This window comes from Phyllobates terribilis, unplaced genomic scaffold (assembly GCF_046119375.1).
Source record: "Phyllobates terribilis strain yellow unplaced genomic scaffold, ASM4611937v1 Scaffold_1__5_contigs__length_1240528914, whole genome shotgun sequence".
NCBI classification, from domain to species: domain Eukaryota; kingdom Metazoa; phylum Chordata; class Amphibia; order Anura; family Dendrobatidae; genus Phyllobates; species Phyllobates terribilis.
In genome coordinates this window covers 212,417,887-212,443,768 of record NW_027362761.1, presented here as the reverse complement: position 1 = coordinate 212,443,768, position 25,882 = coordinate 212,417,887, and the positions used below count along the sequence as shown (strand labels likewise).

Below are 25,882 nucleotides of genomic sequence, written 5' to 3'. Positions count from 1 at the left end.
AAGTTAACTATCACTGCAGCCCTCCACCAGTCGGGCCTTTATGGCAGAGTGGCCCGACGGAAGCCTCTCCTCAGTGCAAGACATATGAAAGCCCGCATAAAGTTTGCTCAAAAACACTATGAGAAATAAGATTCTCTGCTCTGATGAAACGAAGATAGAATTATCACCAAAAAGTTCTAAGCGGTATGTGTGAAGAAAACCAGGCACTGCTCATCACCAGCCCAATACAATCCCAACAGTGAAGCTTGGTGGTGGCAGCATCATGCTATGGGGGTGTTTTTCACCTGCAGGGACAGGACGACTGGTTGCAATTGAAGGAAACATGAATGTGGCCCCAAGTACAGAGATATCCTGGATGAAAATCTCTTCCAGAGTCCTCTGAACCTCAGACTTGGCTGAAGGTTCACCTTCCAACAAGACAATGACCCTAAGCACACAGCTAAAATAACAAAGGAGTGGCTTCAGAACAACTCTGTGACCATTCTTGACTGGCCCAGCCACAGTCCTGACCTAAACCCAATTGAGCATCTCTGGAGAGACCTGAAAATGGCTGTCCACCAACTTTCACCATCCAACCTGATGGAACTGGAGAGGATCTACAAGGAAGAATGGCAGAGGATCCCCAAATCCAGGTGTGAAAAACTTGTTGCATCATTCCCAAGAAGACTCATGGCTGTACTAGCTCAAAAGGGTGCTTCTACTCAATACTGAGCAAAGGGTCTGAATACTTATGACCATGTGATATTTCAGTTTTTCTTTTTTAATAAATTTTAAAAAATTTCTACATTTCTGTTTTTTTTCAGTCAAGATGGGGTGCAGATTGTACTTTAATGAGAAAAAAATGAACTTTTTAGAATTTACCAAATGGCTGCAATGAAACAAAGAGTGAAAAATTTAAAGGAGTCTGAATACTTTCCGTACCCACTGTATATATACGCTAGCTCTAATTTTTGGCATATGCAGGTGTATAGAGGTATGTGGGTCTTTCCTATTTCTATTGTATTCTATATTTTGAATACGGACAATCTGCATATGTGGCTTGTTGACAACAGGGATCTATTTTGTGGCAATACAGGCCATTGTGCAGTCTATATTTTAAACTGCTTTGTCACTAGTCTTGTGCATCCCCAAATAGGGACTATTGTCTGATGCTTGTTGGAGTTTTTCCTGCTATGAGGGGTAGCTAGCATCTAGGGTCACTCAGAGCAAACAAGGGTAAGCCGACGGTGAGCGGGGGCCAATTAGAGCAGAAAACAAAGGAAAGAAAACAGATCATGGTCCCTGACTGTATTCCGCTTTGCTGTGTCCAAACAAATTCAACACCATTGAGTAAACCCTGAGCCTATATGTGGCATTCTGATTGTGCATTTACCTTTTGAATTGATACTACCGCTTTATTATCCTATATAGGGATTACTGTCTGTTGCTTGCTGAAATATTTTTTCTTATGAGGGGTATTTACTATCTATGGTCACCGAGGGCAAATTAGGGCAAGACGATGGTGTGCGGAGTCGCCATAAACTTGCTTTCATCTAGGGTGCCAACCTCTGCGGCAAGGCAGGGATGTCTTTTAGGGAGGAAAAGCAAATAGATCATGGTTCCTGATTTTCTCTGCCCTGTTGTGTCTGTATAATTTCAACCCTATTGAGTGACATTAACATAACTCTTGGTATTTGTGTGATATCTTGAGTGTACATTTACATTAAGGATAAGTGCCCACGATGCAGAAATGCTGCGGATTTTTCCTGAGCGTTTCTGCATCTCCCTGGCAGAAAAACGCAAGCGGATTTTACATGCGTTTTTTCTGCCAGGTAGAAGCATAAGTGAAGCGTTTTGAACATGTGATTTCGCATCCGGGTTGTCAAGCGCTTTTCCAAGCGATTTTAGCATCACTTGGAAAAGTGCTTGACAACTTGGTCACACTATATAAATCCATGCAACCGGCATGGATTTATATAGTGTGACCAAGTTACGATGCTGCAAATGCAGCATCGATAGTAAAAAAAAAAAATAAAAAAAAAAATATATATATATATATATATATATATATATATATATATATATATATATATATAAAAAAATAATAAAAATGTTAAAAAATTAAAAAAAAAACATTATACTCACCTTCAGATGGCCCCCGGTCTCCTCAGCGATGCGTCCGGTATCTTTTGCGGCTCCCGGTGCTCTAAAAAGGACCTTCCGTGACGTCATTTAGTCATGTGACAGTCACGCGACCGCTGACGTCAGCGGTCAGATGATGGTCGCGTGACCGTCACAGGACTAAATGACGTCACGGAAGGTCCTTGCAGACCACCGCTGGAAGCCAAGGAGACACCAGCGCCGCTGAGAGGAGACCGGCGGGCGCCGGAAAAGTTAGTATAAGGTTTTTTTATTTTAATTGTTTTTTAACTACAGGTACTATGGTACCCGGGTCTGGAGGAGAGTCTCTTCTCCAGACCCGGGTACCATCCGCACATTGAACCGCATAATATCCACATGTGCACGTGTAGTCATTCGGATGTTATGCGGTCCAGTGCAAGTCCATGGCAGCGAAAACGCCGCGATTCCGCAAAATTAATGGATGTGCTGCGGATTTTTCCGCAATGATAATCCGCAGCGGAAATTTCCGCAGCATGTGCGCTGCACATGCAGATTATCATTGAGGAACATTGCAGACCTTCTACCAAGCGTTTTTTAAGCATTTCCGTGGCGGAATTGCCACTGCGGAAACGCTTAAAAATGCATAGTGGGCACACAGCCTAACACTTTACCCCTTTGAGTAGACACTACCTCTCTATTATTATTATTGTCTATGACCAGAAACTTGGTTGTGTTTCTTTTTTAAGATATTAACCCCTTTTCCCCCGAAGGCTGTTTGCACATTAATGATCAGGCCAATTTTTAAAATTCACTTTATGAGGTAATAACTCTGGAACGCTTCAACGGATCCCACTGATTCTGAGATTGTTTTTTCGTGACATATTGTACTTTTTTAACATTTCCCACATGTCTACTTTACATCAGCACAATTTTGTAACCCACATTTTTTTTTCTTAGGAAGTTATAAGGGTTAAAAGCTGAAACAAACAAAATTTACAAAATCATTTTTTTAGGGACCACATTACATTTGAAGTCACTTTGAGGAGTCTATATGACAGAAAATACCCAAAAGTGACACTATTCTAGAAACTGCACCCCTCAAGGTGCTCAAAACCACATTCAAGAAGTTTATTAGCCCTTCACATGCTTCACAGCAATTAATGGAACGTGAAAGGAAAAAATGAACATTTAGCTTTTTTTCACTAAAATTTTACTTGAGACCCAAATTTTTTTTATTTTCACAAAGGTAACAGGAGAAAGGTGTTGTGCAATTTCTCCTAAGTACGCAGATAGCCCATATGTGGAGGAAAAACATTATTTGGGCGCAAGGCAGGGCTCGGAAGGGAAGGACCACCGTTTAACTTTTTTTCAACGCAAAACTCACTGGAATTGAGAGCGGATTCCATGTCGCATTTGGAGAGTCCTTGATGTGTCTAAATAGTGGAAACCACCCACAAGTGACCCGATATTGGAAACTAGACCCTTTAAGGAACGTATCTAGATGTGTGGTGAGCACTTTAAACTCCCAAGTGTTTCACAAAAGTTTATAACGTTGTAGAGCCATGAAAATAAAAAAAATCACTTTTTTTCCACAAAAAAGTTGTTTTGCATATGTGGGGGGAGAACCAATGTTTGGACTCACGGCCCCTGATGTGTCTAATCAGTGGAAATCCCCCACAAGTGACCCCATTTTGGAAACTAGACCCCTTAAGGAACTTATCTGGATGTATGGTGAGCACTTTGAACCCCCAAGTGTTTCACAAAAATTCATGTAGACCCATGAAAATAAAAAATCACTTTTTTTTTTTCCACAATTTTTTTTCACAAAGGTAACAGGAGAAATTGGACCCTAAACGTTGTTTTGCAATTTCTCCTGAGTACACTGATACCCTATATGTGGGAGAAAACTACTGTTTGGGCGCATGTCAGGGCTCGGAAGGGACGGAGTGATGTTTTAGAATGCAGACTTTGATGGAATTGTCTGCGGGCGTCATGTCGCGTTTGCAGAGCGCCTGATGTGCCTAACAGTAGAAATCCCAACAAGTGCCCCCTTTTTTGGAAACTAGACCCCCAATGAATTTATCTAGATGTGTGGTGAGCACCTTGAACCCCCAGGTGCTTCACAGAGAATTATAATGTTGACTTACAAAAAAAATATATATTTTTTTTTCCGCAAAAATGTTATTTTAGCCGAAAAAATGTATTTTCACAAGGGTAACAGGAGAAAGTGGACCTCAAAATCTGTTGTGCAATTTGTCCTGAGTACGCGGATACCCCACATGTGGGAGAAAACTACTGTTTGGGCCACGTCAGGGCTCGGAAGGGAAGCAGTGACGTTTTGGAATGCAGATTTTGATGGAATGGTCTGCTGGCTTCATGTCGCGTTTGCAGAGCCCCTGATGTGCCTAAACCGTTGAAATGCCCAAAAAGTGCCCCCTTTTTGGAACTGATCTACTGTTTCATGGTATGTGAATTTTATAATGTAGTGGCATACGTGAGTTGTGTAGTGTTCATTGGGTTGTTGTATGTCAGTTGTGCAAGTCAGAAATGAATTTAGTAGTCCATGGATGTGTGGTACAGTCTGAAGCATTCTTTCATACACAGGCTATGTTTGTCGGGGCAGGCATTGCATTGATAAATGGTGTCCTTGCGCATCCCCCTTCTGTAACAAACTCGTCACCTTTTTTGTTACTTACCTTTTTTTCCGCATTGAGGGACCTCCCCCAGGAAATGTTGGCCTGGTATGATACGAGCACCTTCAGTTCCAGAAGTACTGCGGCCCGCTCCTTCCTGACTGCCAAATATCAGGCCTTGATCACTACCTCTTGGAACTGAAAGTACGACGTAGCGGTCTGGCCTAGCAGGAAAGCATTGTGCATTGCCATTTGTACTATGTGCACGACCAGCTTCTTGTACCACATCTTGGCCTTTCTCAATGCACTGTACAGCTGGAGGACTTGATCAGAGAGATCAACTCTCCCCATGTTTTTGTTGTTCCCCAGTACACAGTCTGGTTTGGTGACCTGTGTGGAGGTACCTCGTACAGAGCTGGGGGTGCTGCCATCACCATGTATGGTGATCAAGAAAAGGACATCCCTCTTGTCCTTATACTTGACCAAGAGCAGGTGGTCGCTACATTGGGCTCTGCTGTCACCCCTTCTGAGCATCTGCCCAATTAGCGTCTTAAGGAGGCCTCTCTGATTTTTGGAGACAGTACCGCAGGCTGCGGTACATCGTGCAGCGAGGGACTTGAAGAGTGGGATGCTGGTAAAAAAAGTTATTCACGTAGAGGTGATAACCTTGATCCAGCAGTGGGTGCACCAAATCCCACACAATTTTCCCATTCACTCCCAGGACAGGGGGGGCATTCAGGGAGTTCAATCCATGACTCCTTCCCTTCATAAACCCTAAACTTGTGGGTGTACCCTGAGGTACTCTTACACAGTTTTTACAGCTTAATTACGTACCTGGCCCTCTTACTGGGCTGGTACTGCCAGAATTTAAGCCTCCCTTTTAAATTGTTTAGGTACTCATCCACGCAGATGTCCCTTTGGGGCACGTACACCTCAGCAAACTTGTTGTTGAAGTGCTAAATGACCAGCCGAACTTTGAAAAGACGATCGAAGGTGGGGTCATCTCGGTGAGGACACCGTGCAATATCATTATAATGCAAGAATTTGTGGATGGCCTCAAAACGTGTTCGGGTCATGACCATTCGGACCACTGGAGTGTTATACACTGGAGTGGTGTCAAACTAGATTCCTGATTTCGCCACAATATCAGGAATCAGTGGCTCATGATTTTCAGGGGGAGAGGTCTATATGGGGTCAGTAACTTTGGGTGCTGGTTCAGCTTCTGTCCTGGGGCATCTTAGTTGGCAGTTCAGCATCACCTGAGGAGGAAGAGGAGTCAGAGTTGGAAAAATAAAAATGAAGGTGGGATCCTTTCCCTCACTGACAGTGTCAGAGGCAAGGAAAGTGTATGCCTCCTCCACTGAATAGCGTGTTTGGGACGAGCGGGACGACATTTTTTTTTATGTATGTGGTGTTTGTGTGAGTACCAAACTTTATTCAGTTGTGTGTGTGAGAGTGCTTGGTGTAAACTTTTTTTATTTTTTGAAAAGAAAAAGATAAAAGAAAAAAAGCAACAACTGGAGGCGGTGCAAAGGCGGGGGGGGGGGATTCAGTGAAAAAAAAAGTGGGAAAACAGCAAGCACGATTCCGAATCAGCATCACTGATCAACTCTCGGCGGCTACTGGTGCGCACGGAGGTGGTGCCAAGGGGGGGGGGGGGATTAGTAAGTGAATAGAAAAGTGGAAAACAGCAAGCATGGGTGCGGATCAGTGATTTGCGTCCCTGGTCAACGCTCGGCGGCTGCTGGACTTGATGCGTGCACGGAGGTAGTTCAAAGCTGGGGGAGAAAAATGGACAGGGACGAAAAAAAAGTCCTGGAAAACAGCTAGCACGGACGTTGATCAGTGATTTGCGTCACTGATCAGTGCTCGGCCACTGCAGGACGCACAAGCAAAAACCTGCCAAAAATCGAGCGATCAAGTACTGATCAGCACCCAGTGGCAGAAAGGGAAGGTGGGGAGGGGGGAAGGGCATAGAGGCGGATTGGTGTGGATGAGGAGAGATCAGGGATTAAAAAATCTTCTTACAGTTGTTTTCTTCTTTTCTTCTTTCTTCAGCAGCAGGAGCAGCGATTGTGGTGTCACGGGTTTCTGTGGCACCACAAGGCCCAACACAGCGCACAGATGGTCAGAGTGATCGCCCTGTACAAATCCTCAGCTACTTTGAGGAAGTGCAGGGAGATTACCGCCAAGTCACTGTCACGGGTGTGTTGCCACGAAGATCGTCACGAGTACACAGCCTGACTTCTCGCAGCTGACTTGTTGGGGCTTTGTGTTTTCTCGTCAGTGTAGGAGTTAATTCTCTCTCTCTCTCTGGGCTAGCTGAGGTCCAGCCTCGCCCAGCTGCAATCAATGCTTCTTTAGTGAGACTCCTTTATATTCCTGCAGGTCTGTTTGGGAGGTGTCGGTGAAAGCTTTTCATTCAGACTTACAGAGCGGATCGTGGTGTTTGGAGTTGCTGAGATAAGTGTATTTGGAAGTGTGTTTTCCCTTTCCTCGCTTTATCATTTATCTCCTTTCCCGTTGGTGTTCCCTCTGTTGTAGTTGTTTAGAAGTTGTATGCAAGGTGGTTTTGGTTTTTCCCTTGTACTGTCTCGTTCGTCTAAATACTGTGTGTGGGCATATTATTTCTGGTTCCCTATTGTTGTGATCGGGGTCCTTCTCAGGACTAGATTACTTAGGTGCAAGGATCCTCAGAAGGTAGGGGTTACGCTGGCGGCCTGGACCTCTGTACCTTTAACAGTACCTCCAGGATGAGGGATTAGTCAGGGCCCCAGCTTAGGGTCAGCTTAGGCCCCCTACCTCCAGTATTCTGTGACAGTGTGACATTTTCACCGACCATCTTAGTTTTTCTCCAGCTACCATGGATCCAGTAGCCGGTCTAGCTCGGCAGTTGCAGAGTTTGTCCATGGGGCTGGCGGACGTTAGGTCCAAGGTTTTGCATCCTCTGGAGCAAGCCGGACCAGAACCTAAAGTAGCTCTCCCTGACAGGTTCACTGGGGGGCGGGACAAGTTTTTTGTTTTCCGGGAGGCATGCAAATTGTACTTTCGGCTGCGGCCTCGGTCATCGGGCAGTGAAGAACAAAGGGTGGGAATTGTCATCTCGCTCCTACAAGGGGACCCACAATCTTGGGCGTTCTCTCTTCCCCCAAGCTCCCCGGTTCTCCAGTCAGTGGATAGGTTTTTCGCTGCTCTGGGACTCGTATATGATGACCCAGATCGGATCTCCCTTGCTGAGTCTAAGTTACGTAGGATTCAGCAGGGAGATCGTCCGGCGGAGGAATTCTGTTCGGAGTTCCGTAGGTGGGCCACGGACACCCAGTGGAATGACCCGGCTCTTAGGAGCCAGTTTTGTCATGGTTTATCCGACAAATTACAGGATGTGTTGGCACAGTATGACTCTCCCGCGTCACTGGAAGCCGCTATGGCCCTTGCTATTCGCGTTGACAGACGGCTTCGGGAGAGGTGCGGGATAACTCTACCCCCTGTAATGTCTCCACCTCCTACAAGGTCCCCTCATATGGTGGTTCCCCTGGTCAGTCCGGAGGAGCCTATGCAATTAGGAGGGACATCATTTCGGGGAAGGGGACCGGTGGTGCGCCATAAGACAGGAAGGTGTTTTCTCTGCGGGAAAAAGGGACATTTTATTGGGGGGTGTCCATCCCGTCCCTTGCAGAGTAAAGAGTCGTCGAAAAAACTGTTGATCCCAGGTTGTGTGGTGGACGGCAATCTGGGAGTAGGTATTTCGTCCCTAGGTTCGTCTCAGTTTCTCGTACCGGCGGAGGTGGTGGTGGGTACGAGAACTGAGAGGATATCTGTTCTTCTGGATAGTGGGGCCGGGGCTAATCTGGTTGATGCTCGGTTTGCCCGGGTTCAAGGTATGCGATTGAGTGAGTTGGCTAAACCCATCCCCATATTCTCGATCGATGCCAGACCTCTCGGTCAGGGAAGTTTTTTGCAAGCTGTGCATGGCGTAAAACTTCAAGTGGGGGCAATACATAAAGAACTGTTGTCTTGCTACGTGTTGGAGGGTCTTCCCACTCCTATAGTGTTGGGCCTTCCTTGGTTAGCTAAGCATAACCCGGTTATTAATTGGCAAACCAGAGAGATAAGCCAATGGAGTAAATTCTGTAATAAAAACTGCATGAACACGGTCATCGGTGCGGTTACTCCTTGGGTCTTACCTCCATTTCTGGCGGACTTTGAGGATGTATTCTCGGAGAATGGGTGTCAGGAACTACCTCCTCATCGCGTGTATGACTGTTCTGTAAAACTGCTCCCTGAGGCCAAGTTACCTAAAGCTAGGTTGTATAACCTTTCTGGTCCTGAGAGGCAGGCCATGAAGGATTATATTTCTGAAAGTCTGGCTAAGGGGCATATTAGACCTTCATCTTCTCCGGTGGCCGCGGGGTTCTTCTTTGTTAAGAAGAAAGATGGAGGCCTACGCCCTTGCCTGGATTTCCGTGAACTTAATCGGATTACGGTCCGAGATCCGTATCCGCTCCCACTTATTCCCGATCTCTTTAATCAGATCGTGGGCGCCAAATGGTTCTCTAAGTTGGATCTCAGGGGGGCGTACAATCTGATTAGGATGAAGGAGGGGGATGAGTGGAAGACGGCTTTTAACACTCCGGAGGGGCATTATGAGAACCTTGTCATGCCATTCGGTCTGACTAATGCCCCGGCGGTGTTTCAACACTTTGTTAATGATATTTTTCGCCACCTGGTGGGACAGTTTGTTGTCATATATCTGGATGATATCTTAATTTACTCGCCGGATCTGGTGTCTCATCAGGAGCACGTTAGACAGGTGTTACAGATCTTGCGGGATAATAAACTGTATGCCAAGTGGGAAAAGTGTGTGTTCGCCGTACAGGAACTCCAGTTTTTAGGCTTCCTGGTTTCAGCGTCCGGTTTTCGTATGGACCCTGGGAAAGTGCGGGCAGTTCTTGAGTGGGATCGGCCGGAGAATCTTAAGGCACTACAACGTTTCCTGGGGTTTGCTAACTATTACCGGAAGTTCATTCGTAATTTCTCGTCCATGGTTAAGCCTCTCACAGACATGACTAAAAAGGGGACGGATTTTTCTAGGTGGTCTGACAAGGCTTGTCAAGCATTCTCCTCCTTGAAAAAATGTTTTGCCTCGGCACCCATACTCATTCAACCTGATGCGTCTCAGCCATTCTTTGTAGAGGTAGACGCTTCCGAGGTAGGGGTGGGAGCAGTATTGTCACAGGGTTCGTCCCCTGGTAAGTGGCATCCGTGCGCCTTTTTCTCTAAAAAATTGTCGTCCGCTGAGAGGAATTACGATGTCGGCAATAGGGAACTCTTGGCCATTAAGTTAGCTTTTGAGGAGTGGCGCCATTTTTTGGAGGGGGCAGTTCATCCGGTCACCGTCATCACCGATCACAAGAACCTGCTATATCTGGAGTCCGCTAAACGTCTGAATCCCAGACAAGCTAGGTGGTCATTGTTTTTTACCAGGTTTAATTTCGTCGTTACATATCGTCCTGGGTCTAAAAATGTAAAGGCGGATGCCTTATCTCGTAGTTTCCCTGGGGCCGGGAATACGGACGACCCGATTCCTATTCTTCAGGAGGGGGTGGTGGTTTCGGCAGTATGCTCTGAGCTGGAGGAGGAGATATTGGAGGCTCAGGGAGACGCCCCTGTTGGACCTCCGGGGAGACTGTTCGTTCCAGATCAGTTGCGACAAAAGGTGATCGAGGCACACCATAACTCAGTTTTTGCAGGACACCCGGGGAGTAAAGCAACTGTGGATCTCCTCTCGCGTCGGTTTTGGTGGCCTAACTTACATAAAGAGGTGGTAACTTTTGTCGCGTCCTGTGGGGTTTGTGCGCGCTCTAAGACCTCACATACCCGTCCGTCTGGGGCCCTCTTACCTTTGAAGATCCCGGAGCGTCCTTGGACTCATCTGTCTATGGACTTTATTACTGACCTCCCTCCGTCTTCGGGTAAAACGGTCATACTCGTTGTAGTGGACAGGTTCAGCAAGATGGCACATTTTATCGCTCTTCCGGCTCTCCCTAATGCTAAAACTCTTGCGCAGGTGTTCATTGGGGAGATTGTGAGGCTTCACGGGGTACCCTCCGAGGTGGTGTCTGATCGGGGGTCTCAGTTTGTGTCCAAGTTCTGGAAGGCGTTTTGTGCACGGCGGGGGATGCATTTGTCATTCTCGTCGGCTTTTCATCCTCAGACCAATGGTCAGACGGAACGTATGAACCAGAGCTTGGAGACATATCTTCGGTGTTTTGTGTCAGAGAACCAGGAGGACTGGGCTTCTTTCCTACCTCTGGCAGAGTTTGCTCTCAATAATAGGCGGAGCGAGTCCACTGGTAAGTCCCCGTTTTTTGGGGCATATGGTTTTCACCCCCAGTTTTGTACTTTCAGTAGGGGGGGCTCTTCGGGGGTTCCGGAGGAGGAACGATTTTCCTCATCTCTCGCTTCAGTATGGAGAGGGGTGCTGAAGAATCTGAATACTATGGGGAACCGATACAAACGTATGGCTGATAGGAGGAGAGTGTCTGGTCCGGACCTAAGTGTGAACGATCAGGTATGGTTGTCTACCAGGAATATTAAACTTAAGGTTCCCTCCTGGAAACTGGGTCCCAGGTTCATCGGGCCGTACAGAATCAGTTCTGTTATTAATCCGGTGGCATTCCGTCTTGACCTCCCCCCTACGTTTAAAATTCACAACGTGTTTCACAGATCATTGCTTAAGAGGTATGTGGCGCCGGTGGTACCGTCACCTTTACCTCCCCCTCCTGTGGTTGTCAATGGTAACTTGGAGTTCCAGGTATCGAGGGTCATTGATTCACGCTTTAATCGCCGGTCCCTTCAGTACTTGGTTCATTGGAAGGGGTATGGCCCTGAGGAGAGGATGTGGGTTCCTGCGTCGGATATTAACGCAGACCGATTAGTTCGGGCCTTCCACACGACTCACCCGGATAAACCTGGCCCTGAGGGTCCAGAGGCCCCTCGTAGAAGGGGGGGTACTGTCACGGGTGTGTTGCCACGAAGATCGTCACGAGTACACAGCCTGACTTCTCGCAGCTGACTTGTTGGTGCTTTGTGTTTTCTCGTCAGTGTAGGAGTTAATTCTCTCTCTCTCTCTGGGCTAGCTGAGGTCCAGCCTCGCCCAGCTGCAATCAATGCTTCTTTAGTGAGACTCCTTTATATTCCTGCAGGTCTGTTTGGGAGGTGTCGGTGAAAGCTTTTCATTCAGACTTACAGAGCGGATCGTGGTGTTTGGAGTTGCTGAGATAAGTGTATTTGGAAGTGTGTTTTCCCTTTCCTCGCTTTATCATTTATCTCCTTTCCCGTTGGTGTTCCCTCTGTTGTAGTTGTTTAGAAGTTGTATGCAAGGTGGTTTTGGTTTTTCCCTTGTACTGTCTCGTTCGTCTAAATACTGTGTGTGGGCATATTATTTCTGGTTCCCTATTGTTGTGATCGGGGTCCTTCTCAGGACTAGATTACTTAGGTGCAGGGATCCTCAGAAGGTAGGGGTTACGCTGGCGGCCTGGACCTCTGTACCTTTAACAGTACCTCCAGGATGAGGGATTAGTCAGGGCCCCAGCTTAGGGTCAGCTTAGGCCCCCTACCTCCAGTATTCTGTGACAGTGTGACAGTCACAGCACGTCTGTGAGCTGTGATTTGTGCGATCAATGTCATCATCGATCGCACCTATCAGAGCAGGCTCAGGTGAGGCCTGGCGTTGCCAGGCACCAGCCTACGATTGGTGCTCCCATAGCACCGATCATAGGCTGGACATCAGTGTTTCAGGCAATCTGATTGCCTGAAACACTGAGAAATGCTGTGATTGGCTGTAAAGAATTGAACAGCCAATGACGGCGATCATAATTGCGGATGGGTGTCGCCACCCCCCAGGACGACGCCACCTACCCTGAGGTAAGGGTGCCAGAATTTTAATGCGGTGCTGCATTAAAGGTGAGACGTAATTATACGTACCTGGTCATCAAGGCCCAGGGACGTATAATTACGCCTCACGTCAGAAAGGGGTTAATAAAATTATGAGTTTTTAACTGGATGAGATAAGCCTATTGTGAGCCATTTTTTGAACACTCTCCATTTTATTTATACTTGTTAGTCTATTTGGAACTTGAACCTACTATCGTTTGATTGCTTGTATTATATATAGCAGTACCACAGTATTGCTACATATACTACATATAGTAAAAATAACGGCCTTCTTTGAAGCCCAGCCACAGGCTGGATTTCAAGGGAGCTCCTTGATGACAGGCACAGAGATCTTCAACAAACCCTCGGCTGTCATACCAACCCATCGGTGTTCCTGTGACGTGATGAGAGAATTGAATGACTTGTCCCCATAACAGCAAACTATTAATGCCACTGTCAGAGGTTGATAGGTTAACAGTCATGGGCAGAGCTTTGCCCTGCCCCCAGCTATTAGAGGCAGGTCTTGACTGCATTGTTGGGTGATTGTGTAGGCCATGTCATCTGATGCAGCACTCCATCCCTTTCCTTCTTGGTCACATAGCGCCTACATTCACTGGAGGTGTATTTTGGGTTATTATTCTGTTGCAACACAAATGATGGTCCCACTAAGTGCAAATTAGATGGGATGGCATGTTGTTGCAGAATATTGTAGTAGCCATGCTGAATAAGTGTGCCTTGAAATTGGAATAAATCAACAGTGTCCTGTCACCAGCAAAACACCCCTACCTTATCACACCTTCCCCTCCATGCTTCATGATTAGCAGTATCATCCTCTCACCTTTTCTGTGGCTCATAAAGACTTAGCGATTTATACCAAAAATGTTTAATTTTGACTCACCAGACCACAACTACATATTTCCATTGATCTGATAGCCAGTTATTGTGTTGGTTGACCCAGACAAGTCTCTTCTTTTTTGCAATCCTCAGTAGTGGCTTCTTTGTAGAAGGTTGATCATAGAGTCTTACATCTCACAGTCTCTTCTGGACAGTTGATGTTAAGATGTATCAGCTTCATGATTTCTGTGCATCATTTATGAGGGCTGTTATTTGAGGTGCTGTAAATTTCAGATTTTTGAAGGTGGTATCTTTGCTGAACCTATCCTTTGCTGCATAGGAGGAGGCCATTTTCCTGAAGCCCACCACTGGGAAATCAATGCGCAGGGCGAGAACTCCGCTCCTGCCTCACGGCCGACATTTTATTAAAGCCCAAGGATCGACAGCCTCGCATCGCCGGGACAACCCCTCGTCCAAGCCCAGGGCCCACTGCATCGCTCCACCCCTTCTGCCGCCGGCTTCCTGCAGCAGGGATCCTACCTCCTTTGACCACTCTCCACCGCCTCCCCACTTCCCCGTTAAGCTACATTCGGACTATAAGAAGCACCCCCATTTTCCTCCCAAATTTGGTAGTTAGTGTAGTGAGGGAATGATAGGGGATTTTTAATTAAAGTATTAGAAAAGAGATTAGATTATGGCATTAAATATAGAGACATTTAGGATTAAAAAAGTTACTTTTGGACCACCCCTTTAAGACCAAATTAGTTCTGGCACTTAATGTGTTAAATATAAGACTAATACCCTTATTATACTTGCAAGGCCCTTGTAAAATCACCTTAATGGGGCCTGCAAAACAAATAAGGAAATAGTCTGATCTGAGCGGTTTCAATGCCACTGAGCTCGTTAAGCGCTGCAGAAGCAAAGCTGCCTCTGCTTGCCGCATTAGAGAGCACACAGTTCAGTTCAGCAGCGCAATGATACCACCGGTCCAAATTGAAAAGTCACAGTTGGACATCCGGATAAGGAAAACCAGATTGTGAAACAAAAAAACCTGACAAAAGTAAAGTTAACTTAAAAGGCGCAAATTAAATAATGAATATTGCAAAAACCAAAAAGTTACTGTTAGAACTATTTTTACGCCTTTATGTTTCCTGAAAATTAAGTTTCATCTAGAAAAATCTGTAAAACAAGAAGTAATTTTTTTTTATTTATTTATTTATTTATTTTTTCTCCCGCATTTTAGGCAAGGTTGCCGTTAAGAGCTTATTTTTTACACGGGAATACTCCATTAGTGTTGGCTTTACTAAGAAAAGTTGAAGGTAAGTGCTCACTAGCAACATTTTTTGAATCCGTTATCTTACAATGCAGATAAACACATTTTCTACATCCTTTTCATCTATTCCCATTTTTTGAAGTACACTATGTTCATAAGTTTTATAGTGCACATTTAGGAGTCTCCTTTTTGCTTCCTTGCAAAGGAAACAATTTCTCATCTCGTCTATCATGTGCTGTATTGTTATGTTAACAAGCTATGCATGTAATGATCTGATTCTCAAGGATATCAGATGCTTGGGCATCAGTCTGCAGCTGAATGTGCTCACATCTCATTTCAACATGTTATAGGATCTGAGGTCAGGCAAGAAAATAAATCTTTCTGTCCTGCAGCATTCCTTGTGCTGTATTTTATTGGAACACTTTCTCTGGGAATTTCCCTAATATTTCATCCTTGTATTTCCACTGGCTCATAGATGGGTAAACATAGATTGCATACAAGAGGTTATTTACTTAACGAGGACCTTTTACCTGTTTGAGCATGGTAAATTGGACACATCATGGAAGAGTGACTGGAGAGCTGAGTAAAACATAGTTTTTATTTTTGATTTCTCCTCACCATTGCAGAGATATTCGCTTGTAAAAGAGGAAGCCAAGTCCAGCTCATTCACCATGCACAGGTGCATGAAACACAGGGTAATGGATCTAGGATACAAAGAGAAAATTGAGCTTTATTATACAAAATAATAGCAGTCCAATATGACTAACCATGTTAATCACTGTTTTTGGTATAAATTATATTACCACATGTCAAACAATTTACCAGTTGGTGCAGTAGATTGTAAGAAAACCAACAGACTCAGCATTCATGATCTGCATGTTTTTGAGTCTGTGTATTTGAATAATTAATTGAAAGGGTGTATGTTCAAAATAATAGCAGTGTGGAGTTCAATTAGTGAGGTCAATCACTCTGTGAAGAAACAGGTGTGAATCAGGTGGCCCTTATTTAAGGGTGAAGCCAGCACATGTTGTACATGCATTTCTCCTTGAAAGCCTGAGAAATATGAGTCGTTTGAGGCATTGTTCAGAAGAACAGTGTACTTTGATTAAAAAGTTGATTGGAGAGAGTAAAACTTATAAAGTAGTGCAGGCAATGATGGGCTGTTCAGCAAAGATGATCTCCAATGCTTTAAAATGGAAAGCAAAACCAGAGAGACGTGGAAGAAAACGGAAGACTACAATTTGAATGGATCGAAGAATAGCCAAAATGGCATAGGCTCAGCCATTGATCAGCTCCAGGATGATCAAAGACAGTCTCGAGTTCCTTTTGAGTACTGTGACAGTTAGAAGACGCCTGTGTGAAGCTAATCTCTTCGAAGAAGTCCCCGCAAAGTTCCACTGTAAGAAAAAAAAAATAAAAAAATAAAAACTTACTGAAGCGGATGCAATTTGCCAAAGAACACATCAACTAGTCTAAAGAGAAATGAAGAAACATTTTGTGGAGTGATGAAAGTAAAATTGTTCTTTTTGGGTCCAAGGGCCATAGACCGTTCGTCAGACGGCACCCAAACTCTGCATTCAAGCCTCAGTACACTCTGAAGACCGTGATGCATGGTGGTGCAAGCATCATGATATGGGCATGTTTCTCTTACTATGGAGCCGGACCTATTTACCACATATCAGGGATCATGGACCCGTTTGCATATATTAAAATACTTGAAGAGATCATGTTGCCTTATGCTGAAGAAGATATGCCCCTGAAATGGGTGTTTCAACAAGACAATGATCCTAAAACCACCAGTAAACGAGCAAAATCTTGGTTCCAGTCCAACAACATGGAAGTTATGGAGTAGCCAGCCCAATTCCCGGACCTCAATCCGATAGAACATTTGTGGGGTGACATCAAAAATGTTGTTTCTGAGGCAAAGTCAACAAATGCCAAAAATTGTGGGATGTAGTCAAAGCATCCTGGGCTGGAATAACAGTTGACTGGTGCCAGAAGTTGGTTGACGGTATACAACATAGATTTGAAGCAGTTTTAAAAAACTGTGGGTATACAACTAAATATTAGGTTCGTGATTCACAGGAATGCTAAAGCCTCAAAAAAAAAAAAAAAAAGAGTACATATTGCGAGTTTGTAAAGACAAATGCAGACACTGCTATTTTTTTTTTTTTTAGAAAACCCCAATGTTAATTTTGTTATTTTCTGTAAAGTAGTTAACAATTCTATACATTTCTCTTAATATTTTGAATTAGGAAACAGTGTGCAATGTTCCCAATGCATGGAAATAAAAACTAGTATAAAGATGTTGTGCTCAACTCATGTTTTTGAACACACTGCTATTATTTTGAACACTACTGTATATTCATTAACGTACTTGGGACAAAGACAAAAAGTTACATCATTGGATGCCTTTCGGATCTCAAGTGATCCATAATAATAGCTAAGGATCTTTTGCAATCCGAAACGTATCAGTGATTAACTTTTTTGTCTTTGTCCTGAGTAGGTTAATGGTAATATTAGCCTAATAAGATTTTACAACAGCTGGTACTCGATTTTCTTCTTGTAGATTAGTTTATAAAGTTTAGGTTATAATTTATGTTATGGTTAAACTGGGCATTACCAGGGGCTTGGCTCTCGGGGCTTGTACTTCTTTCCCTGCATAAGGCTGACTAATCAACAGTAGGCAGCCTTATGAAGAGGAGAAAAGAACACACCCTTCTCTGCAGCTACTGCAAATATACAGCAGAGCTGAGTTAAGCATCTGTACAAACCTTTCCAGATCTGTACTTACTGCAGTCAATGTGGGGTGAGGGTGACAGCTGACAGCACTGTCAGATGAGATCTAGAGGGGTTTGTAATGTTACATAACTTTGCAGCTACTGTGCAGAGATATACATGAACTGAGTAATGTATTATTTCAAACACTTCCAGATCTCATCTGACAGTGCTGTGAGCTCTCGCCCTCCCTCCACATATTTTCTGGCATTCTATCATGTTTATTCAGACAGAAAGTTTAACTCTTTAAGGACCTGGATATTTTTTATTTGTTGACCTTAGGATACATGTTTTATTTTTTTTCTTCATTTTTTAATTTCTTTATTTTTGAGTTAAGAAAACGGGTGATTTAAACTTTTATACATTTTTTTTTTTTTTTAAACAGTTTTATGTTTAATTTTTTTTCCAATTTCCCTTGGGAACTTGAACTATCATTTGAGATATTATATCCTGCTGGTGTATTGCAGTGCTTAGTGTGATTGTGGTATTCTTATGAAATCCCTCTGGCTGATCGTCACAGGAGAACGAAGATTGCTGCCATGGGGGGGCTTTAGAAGGCCTCCATAATTGGTAATCCATTGGCTCCTTGCGATTGAGTCATGAGGGCACCAATAGCATTTGGTCTGCTCTGTGATTAATAGCTGTATCTAACTGTTTAACTGCAGCGATTAGAGTTTGATTTCGGCTGTGTGATACATCAGGCATTTTCTGTGTATGAAGCGAGCCTAGCTCCTAAGCCTGCTCATTACGCTCTGCAGCAACCTGTGACAAAAATGTACATAACTGGTCATTAAGAGTTTAAAGGGGTCATCCAAGGGGTAACGTTTCTCCTTATGGAGAGTGACACACCAGCTCTGTCCACTACTCGGACAACCTCTTCTTAATCACTGTTTTCCCCTTTTAAAATAATAACATCTATACTCAACTCTGGTGCTGGTGTTTGCACTGGCTCTCTCCGGGCTCACATGACACATTGTCACGCAATCTCTGCGGCCAATGAGATAAACAGGGTTAGATAGATTTAGATGTTGGTTCTAGTGTCTTTATAGACTTGAGCCACAAGTGTCAAGATAAAGCGGAGAACTGTGCAGCTGTTGTGAGAGCACCTACACAGCAGGTAGGACACAAAATGTGTTACTGAAGTGGGGAAGATGAGTGATCGTACAACTTTTGTGGTGTGCCAAATAATGTGATATACTACTTCTTAGTTTCTGGCTGGTTATCAGTAGTGATGAGCGAGCGTGCTCGTTTAACCCTTTAACCGAGCATGCTCGGGTGCTTGCCGAGTATCTTCGGCGTGCTCATATAATATGTTCGAGTCCCTGCGTCTGCATGATTTACAGCTGTAAGACAGCCTCAACACGTGAGGATTCCTTAACAAACAGGCAATCCCTGCAATATACGAACACGCCGAAGATACTCGGCAAGCACCCAAGCATACTCGGTTAAAGGGTTAAACGAGCTCGCTCTCTCATCACTAGTTATCAGTCAACATTTTCTGCAAGCTGATCACTAGCTCCTATTCACCAGGAGGAAAAAGCAATTATGAAATACAACTTCATGTGACTGTGTTTCTATCAGCAGGGCCGGGACAATGTATTTTGGTGTCCTAGGCAGATGAAGCCAATGGCGGCCCCTTACCCCCATCCGATGAACTCTCTTCCCCCAAGTAAAGGAATGGGTCAGAGACTAAAGTAAAAGGAGCCCTAACGCACCCCCTCCCCCTCCGATGGGTCAGGTAACAAGCTCAGACAACCACTTCACTAGAATTGTTACCTTTTTTACCAAATAATACTATCAAAACTTTAAAAAAGGGATGTACAAAGTTAGATATAGAAACATTGTTTGGAACCATTTAAACAATACCAGGGACAAATAGTAATATGTATCGCTGACATCCTATATTTAAATATCAGGCTCAAGAGTGGTCATAGAAACTAATATCACTTGATGGTGGCTAATTGATTCCAATTAAAGGGGTCTTCCCACAAACAAAAGTTGATTTTAATTAACAGATCTTGGAATAATAATAACTTCCACAATTGGATGTTTAAATAAAATGTTCCTGTGCTGAGATAATCTTATAAATGTGCCCCTACTATATACTATGTAATTGCCGCATCTGACCGTACAGGAACATGGTCTGATCATACCACAGCCCCTGGGCAGGGGGGGGGAAATAAAAGTATACAGACATTACAGCACGGGGTCGCAAATGATTCTTTCTTTCAAGTAAAAGATTGTTTAAAAACAGGCAGGAAATTGTTTTGCCTCACAAAAAGAATCAGCTGCGATCCCCTGCAGTAATGTCTGTATACTTTTTTGCTTCCTCCCTTGCCCAGGTGATGTGGTATGATCAGACCATGTTCCTGCACAACAACATTTTATTTATACACATCCAATTGTGCAGTTAATATTATTCCCACATCTATTGATTAAAATCAACTTTTGTTCATGGGAAAAACCCCTTTAAGGGATCCAGCATTTGGAGGATACCCTAATGAAAACTAGACAGATCTCATTATAGATTACGGGGTTTCTTATGATGGTTTTTACGTCCGTCATGCGACAAATACAGTTTGCAACAAAAGTGATGGTAGTTCTGGGGCCGTATTCCTGTACTGATGGTGGTTCTGGGGCCGTGGGTCATGTACTGATGGTGATTCTTGTGTCGTATTCCTGCTCTGATGATTGTTCTGACGATGTATTCATGTAGTGATGGTTGTTCTGGTGCTGTATGCACCACCAGAACCATCATCAGTACATAAATATTAAACCAAAATCATCATCAGTACATAAATAGAACACCAGAGCCATTGATAGTACATTAATACAGCACCAGAACTATAATCCGTAAATAAATAGGTCTCTAGAACCACCATCAGTACATGAATACGGCACCATAACCACCATCTGTACATGAATACGTCACCAGAAGCTCAATCAGTACAGGAGTACATCACCAAAACCACAGTCACTAAATAAATACAACACCAGTATATCTTTAGGTCACCAGAACCACCATCAGTACATTAATTCATCACCAGAACCTCAATCTGTCCAGGAATACATTACGAGAATCACCGTCAGTAAATAAATACAACTCCAATACATGTATATGTCGCCAGTACTACCATCACTACATGAATATGTAACAAAACTTAATACAGAAATCAATTTTAATGGCAAGTTAGGCCCATATACATTTGTACCTCATGAGCCAACAATTCCCAGTATGTCTTTAACAATGGTAAGGAGATGCTGGGAGTTGTTGTTATCAGACTGTGGACCATACAGGAACCACAGTACTGATGAAACGTAGTCAGTATCATATCAACAACTAAACATTTACATTGGCTTGCAAAAGTATTCAACTCCCTTGGCTTTTTACCTAGTTTATTACATTACAACCTGTGTTTAAATATTTTTGTAATCTGATTTGTGTGTGATGCGTCAGCACTAGTGTGTGATGCGTCAGCACTAGTGTTGAGTGAACGTGCTAGTTTAATCCTTTAAACGAGCACGCTTGGGTGCTCGCCAAGTATTTGCGGCGTGCTCTGCATCTAAGTTTGATCCGCCGCGGCTGCATGTGTCGCGACTGTTAGATAGCTGCGACACATGCAGGGATTGCCTAACTAACAGACAATCCCTGTATGTGTCGCAGCTGTCTAACAGCCGTGACACATGCAGCTGTGGCGGATCAAACCTAGATGCCGAGCGCGTCGCAAATACTCGACGAGCACCCGAGCGTGCTTGTTTACAGGGTTAAACGAGCATGCTCGCTCAACACTAATCAGCACTAGTCTAAGTTGGTGAAGTGAGCAAAATATAGGAATAAATTACATTTATGGTATCAAAAAACAAAAAAAAATGGCATGTGCATATGTATACACCCCTTTTGCTATGAAGCCCCTAAAAATTTATGGTGCAATTAATTACCTTCACAAGTCACATTCTTGGTGAAAGGAAGTCCACCTGTGTGCAATCTAAGTGTCACATGGTCTGTCAGTATATACACACCTTTTCTGAAAGACCACAGAGGTTGCAACACCATTAAGCAAGAGGCATGACTAACTGAACAACACCATGAAGACCAAAGATATCTTCAAAAAAGTCAGGGACAAAGTTGTTGAGAAGTACAAATCAGGGTTGGGTTCTAAAAAAATATCCCAATCTCTGATTTCCCGGAGCACCATTAAATCCATTATTATCAAATGGAAAGAACTTGGTACCACAACAAACCTGCCAAGAGAGGGCCGCCCACCAAAACTCACAGCCCGGACAAGAAGGGCATTAATCAGAGAGGCAGCACAGTGATCATAGGTAACCCTGAAGGAGCTGCACAGTTACCAAGCAGAGACTGGAGTATCTGTCCACACAACAACAAAAAGCTGTACACTCCATAGAGCTGGCCTTTATGGAAGAAAGGCCGGAAAAAAAACCTTTACTTACATACACACACACATTTTGTATGCTCATTTTGAGCTTGCCAAAAGACATGTGTACCCAAATGTATGGAGTAAGGTGCTGTGGTAATATGAAACCAAAATTTTACTTTTTGGCCACCAAGGTAAATGCTATGTCTGGTACCAAACCAACACAGCTCATCACCTCAAGAACACCATACCCACAGTAAAACATGGTGGTGGTAACATCATGCTGTGGGGATGTTTTTCGGCAGCAGGGACAGGGAAAATGGTTTGAGTCGAGGGAAAGATGATAGATGGTGCAAAATACAGGGATAATCTTAAGCATAATATGTTAGTCAGTGATTTGAGACTGGGATGGAAATTTACCTTCCAGCAAGACAATGACCCAAAGCATACTGCTAAAGCAACAATCAAGTGGTTTAAGGGGAAATATGTAAATGTTGTGGAGTGGCCTTGTCAAAGCCCAGGCCATAATCCAATTGAGAATCTGTGGTCAGACTTGAAGATTGCTGTTCACCAGAGGAAACCATCTAACTTGAAGGAGCTAGAGCAGTTTTGCCTTGAGACATGGCCAATAATACCAGTGGCAAGATGTGAAAAGCTCATAGAGACTTATCCAAACGACTTGCAGCTGTAATTGCCGCAAAATGAGGCTCTGCAAAATACTTACTCTACGGGGGTGGTTATGCACACTGAATGTTCCAGTTATTCTGTCCTATTTGTTGTTTGCTTCACAATAAAAAGAAAACCAAATGTTCATAGTTGTAGCCATATTCTTTACATGAACTGATGCGAATCCTTAAAAAAAAGTGAAATTCCTTATAGGTCACATCTTCTCTGATTGAATCGTTTCTTTCTTTTAGTTTCTATCTTGTCCTGATGCCATGATGACTTTTCACATCCACAGCTCTTCTCTCCAGATTCCCTCTTCTCCTGCCTTCTGCGGCACATTCTGACAGTGCCCTTAAAAATAAGAGAATCATAAAATCTCTGCATAAAAATATCTGTCCATACTGTGCTCTAAATAAGCCTCCAATGGTATATGGCCTCCACACTGTCCACTTTAATGATCTGTAACCACCTCACTGTCTACCATTGTCAGATATGACTGCCACACCGTGCACCCTCATGAACCATGGCCTATACCATGGCTGTCCCCTCTCCACTGTTTTCCTTTACACTCTGTAGATCTGCACACTTTGTCCCTGCCATGCTAACCTCCCTCCATACTGTGCCCTCATTTCACACTGCCCCCTCTCCATATCCACTGTGCTCCCTTTTCACACTATGCCCTCATACTGCCCACCGTGTTGTCCTCTCCAAACTGTACCCCTTCACACTTTGTCCCCCTACACAGTATGATGGTCACCACAGCAGCCCAATCAGTATGATACCCACAACAGCCCCCTAATATACACTATGATGTACACTACAGACCCCCATGCAGTATGTCTAACACAGCCCCCCAATATTCAGTATGATGTCCACCACAGCCCCTTATATAATATGGTCACCACAGCCCGCTATGCAGTATGATGTCCTCAACAGCCCCCTATGCAGCATGGTCACCACCGCCCCCTTTACAGTATGATGTCTCCACAGCCTTCAGTATAAAGTCACCCACAGCCCCCTATGTAGTATGATGCCCCCAGTATAATTTCCCCCCAGTGTAATTTGTACAATATGATGCCCTCCACATATTGTAAATAGTGTGATGTCCCCACAGCTCCCAATATTCCAATACAAGGTTCCCAACAGTCTCCCATATAATATGATGTCCCCTAGAGCCCCTTTTATTTTCCCAAAGTCAGCTCCTCTTATGTCCTCACAGCCAGCTGCTCGTATGTCCTCCACAGCCAGCCGCTTGTATTTCCCCCAAAGCCAGCCCCACATATGTTCCCACATCCAGTCCCACCTGTATTTGTCCCACAACCAGCACCCATACATTGACAAACTAATATAAAATAAATTTGAAAAAAAATTATGCTCACCTAATCCAAGCTCCAGTCCAGCGTAGTTCCGTCTCCACTGCTTTTATGAAGTACAGCAATGGGCGCTGGATGGCGCGATGATGTCACTACATTGCGCCATCTGACGTCCCTTGTCTGTGACGTCTCAGACAGGGCGGAGACCGGAAGTAGCCTGTGATCTGCCGATTACAGCTCCTCTGCACCTGTGCTCATAGCATCTGACAGACGTGAATACGTTTGAGTGCAGGGAGGGTGCGACGACCGGAGCGGTGTCAGTGACTGACACTGCTCCCCTGTGTGCCCACTCCTTGGCCATTACTGTGCTGAATACCTGCTGCCAGAGAAAGATGCCAGGCTGCTGCAGTCATTCAGCAATGTCGTTTTTTTTCCCACATAGTGCGCCCCCCTCGAGGAGGCAGGAGGTAGCACCCTAGGTGGGTGCCTTCCCTGCCTACACCTCGTCCCAGCCCTGTGTAGCAGTTTAAATATTTTTTGATGAAATTCCATTTATGTCTGCAGTTTGAATTCAAATGTATGTTTTTGGTTTTTTTTAGGACTGGCATCTAATACCCGCATTCAACATTTACATACTATTGTGAAAATGTTAAGAAATGAGGACAACGAAGAAAGGTAATGCATTATGTTTTATTACACATCTTGTAGATGGTTGTACGTGCATGTTGGAAAAATCCTTGATACCTGACCCTTTAAGGAGAGGTTTTAGAAAGAACATACATAAATCAGTTTTTCTTACTGGATTACCTCATGCATGGCATTTTCTTGACAAAATAATGACTCCTCAGTATAAAAATAATCCCTAATTTGCAAATACACCACACATATAATGCACAGTTTATGTTTACTGATTTATTTTATTTAGCTTTTCTAATTTTGTGGTGATAGGAATTTTAAGATGAAAGTGACGCACTCAGGGGATGGGGACGACTCGGCGCCCAGGCCTTGTTGCCTGGTTTTGGGGATGTCGCGGTGGTCGGCTCCCGGGCCCGTACCCTGGGGTCACTCTTAAAAGAAGAGGGGGAAGTTATATGGGCTAGGGAATGTTCGTGACGCCACCTGTGGTGTCTGGTGAGGATCACCAGCGCTGCTACAGTCCTCTGAGGCCGGTGTTCGGGCAGCTTAGTTGGTGCGACTCCCCACAGGTGGAGCGGGGCCTCAGGGCAGCGTAGATGAGAGTGAAGAATAGAGCATTGGCGGGTGCAGAGCCACGGAGGAAAGAACAGACAGAGGCAGTAGTTGAAGTCATCCAAGTCTTTACTCACGGTAGTGTTTTCTCAGCTCAGAGCTTCTCTCTCCTGTCACACGGCGAGCTGCGGCCACCAAGGTGGGGTTCAGCACACTCCAGGTAGTTCAGGAGCACTTGACAGGACCCCCGCTCTAGTGTGTCCCTCTTCTGATGAACTTCTCCCGCCTTGTGTCCCCCACTGAGTCCCGTACAGGTACTGCGATGTCCCTTGTGGGTAACGTGTAGTTCCCGGACCGACTGGGTGCTCTTTTTGGTGACTGGTGGTGAGAACGTGGCGTAAGGCCGGGTCCCTCTGGATAAACTCAGATTAGGGCATACAGGTGGCGACTCCGCTCTGTCCATATCCCCCTGGGATCCACATAAGCCTCCGGACTTTTCCGACAGAGACGTGAAGTGCGAAGTCAGATAATCGGGGACCGGTACCCCCTCTTGCGGCAGGGTCTCTCTGGCAGGGCCAGAATAAGGTATGCAGGTGGCGACTCCGCTCAGTCTGCACCCCCTGAGATCCTTTCGCCTGTGGAGCCTATCTCCTCTGCTCCCCTCCTGGGCCTTCTTGATTGGACTCTGACTGGGAACAGAGCCGGTTATAACTCTGCCCCGACCCCCGTCTTGAGGCCTGAGACCGGGAACCGCGGTCCCTGAGCCGGCTGCAGCCTTGTGCCAAC

The 25,882-nt window shown here is 44.6% G+C and overlaps 1 protein-coding gene across 2 annotated transcripts in view; it reads left to right on the top strand.

The window, feature by feature from the left end:
* Nucleotides 1-25,882, top strand: part of FANCC (FA complementation group C) — a 269,767-nt gene that overhangs the window by 210,583 nt on the left and 33,302 nt on the right. For both annotated transcript variants that reach the window (XM_073670977.1, XM_073670976.1), the window contains exons 11-12: nt 14,746-14,821; nt 24,508-24,583. In XM_073670977.1, coding sequence (XP_073527078.1) covers nt 14,746-14,821; nt 24,508-24,583 — 152 coding nt within the window. The remainder of the gene's footprint in view (nt 1-14,745; nt 14,822-24,507; nt 24,584-25,882) is intronic.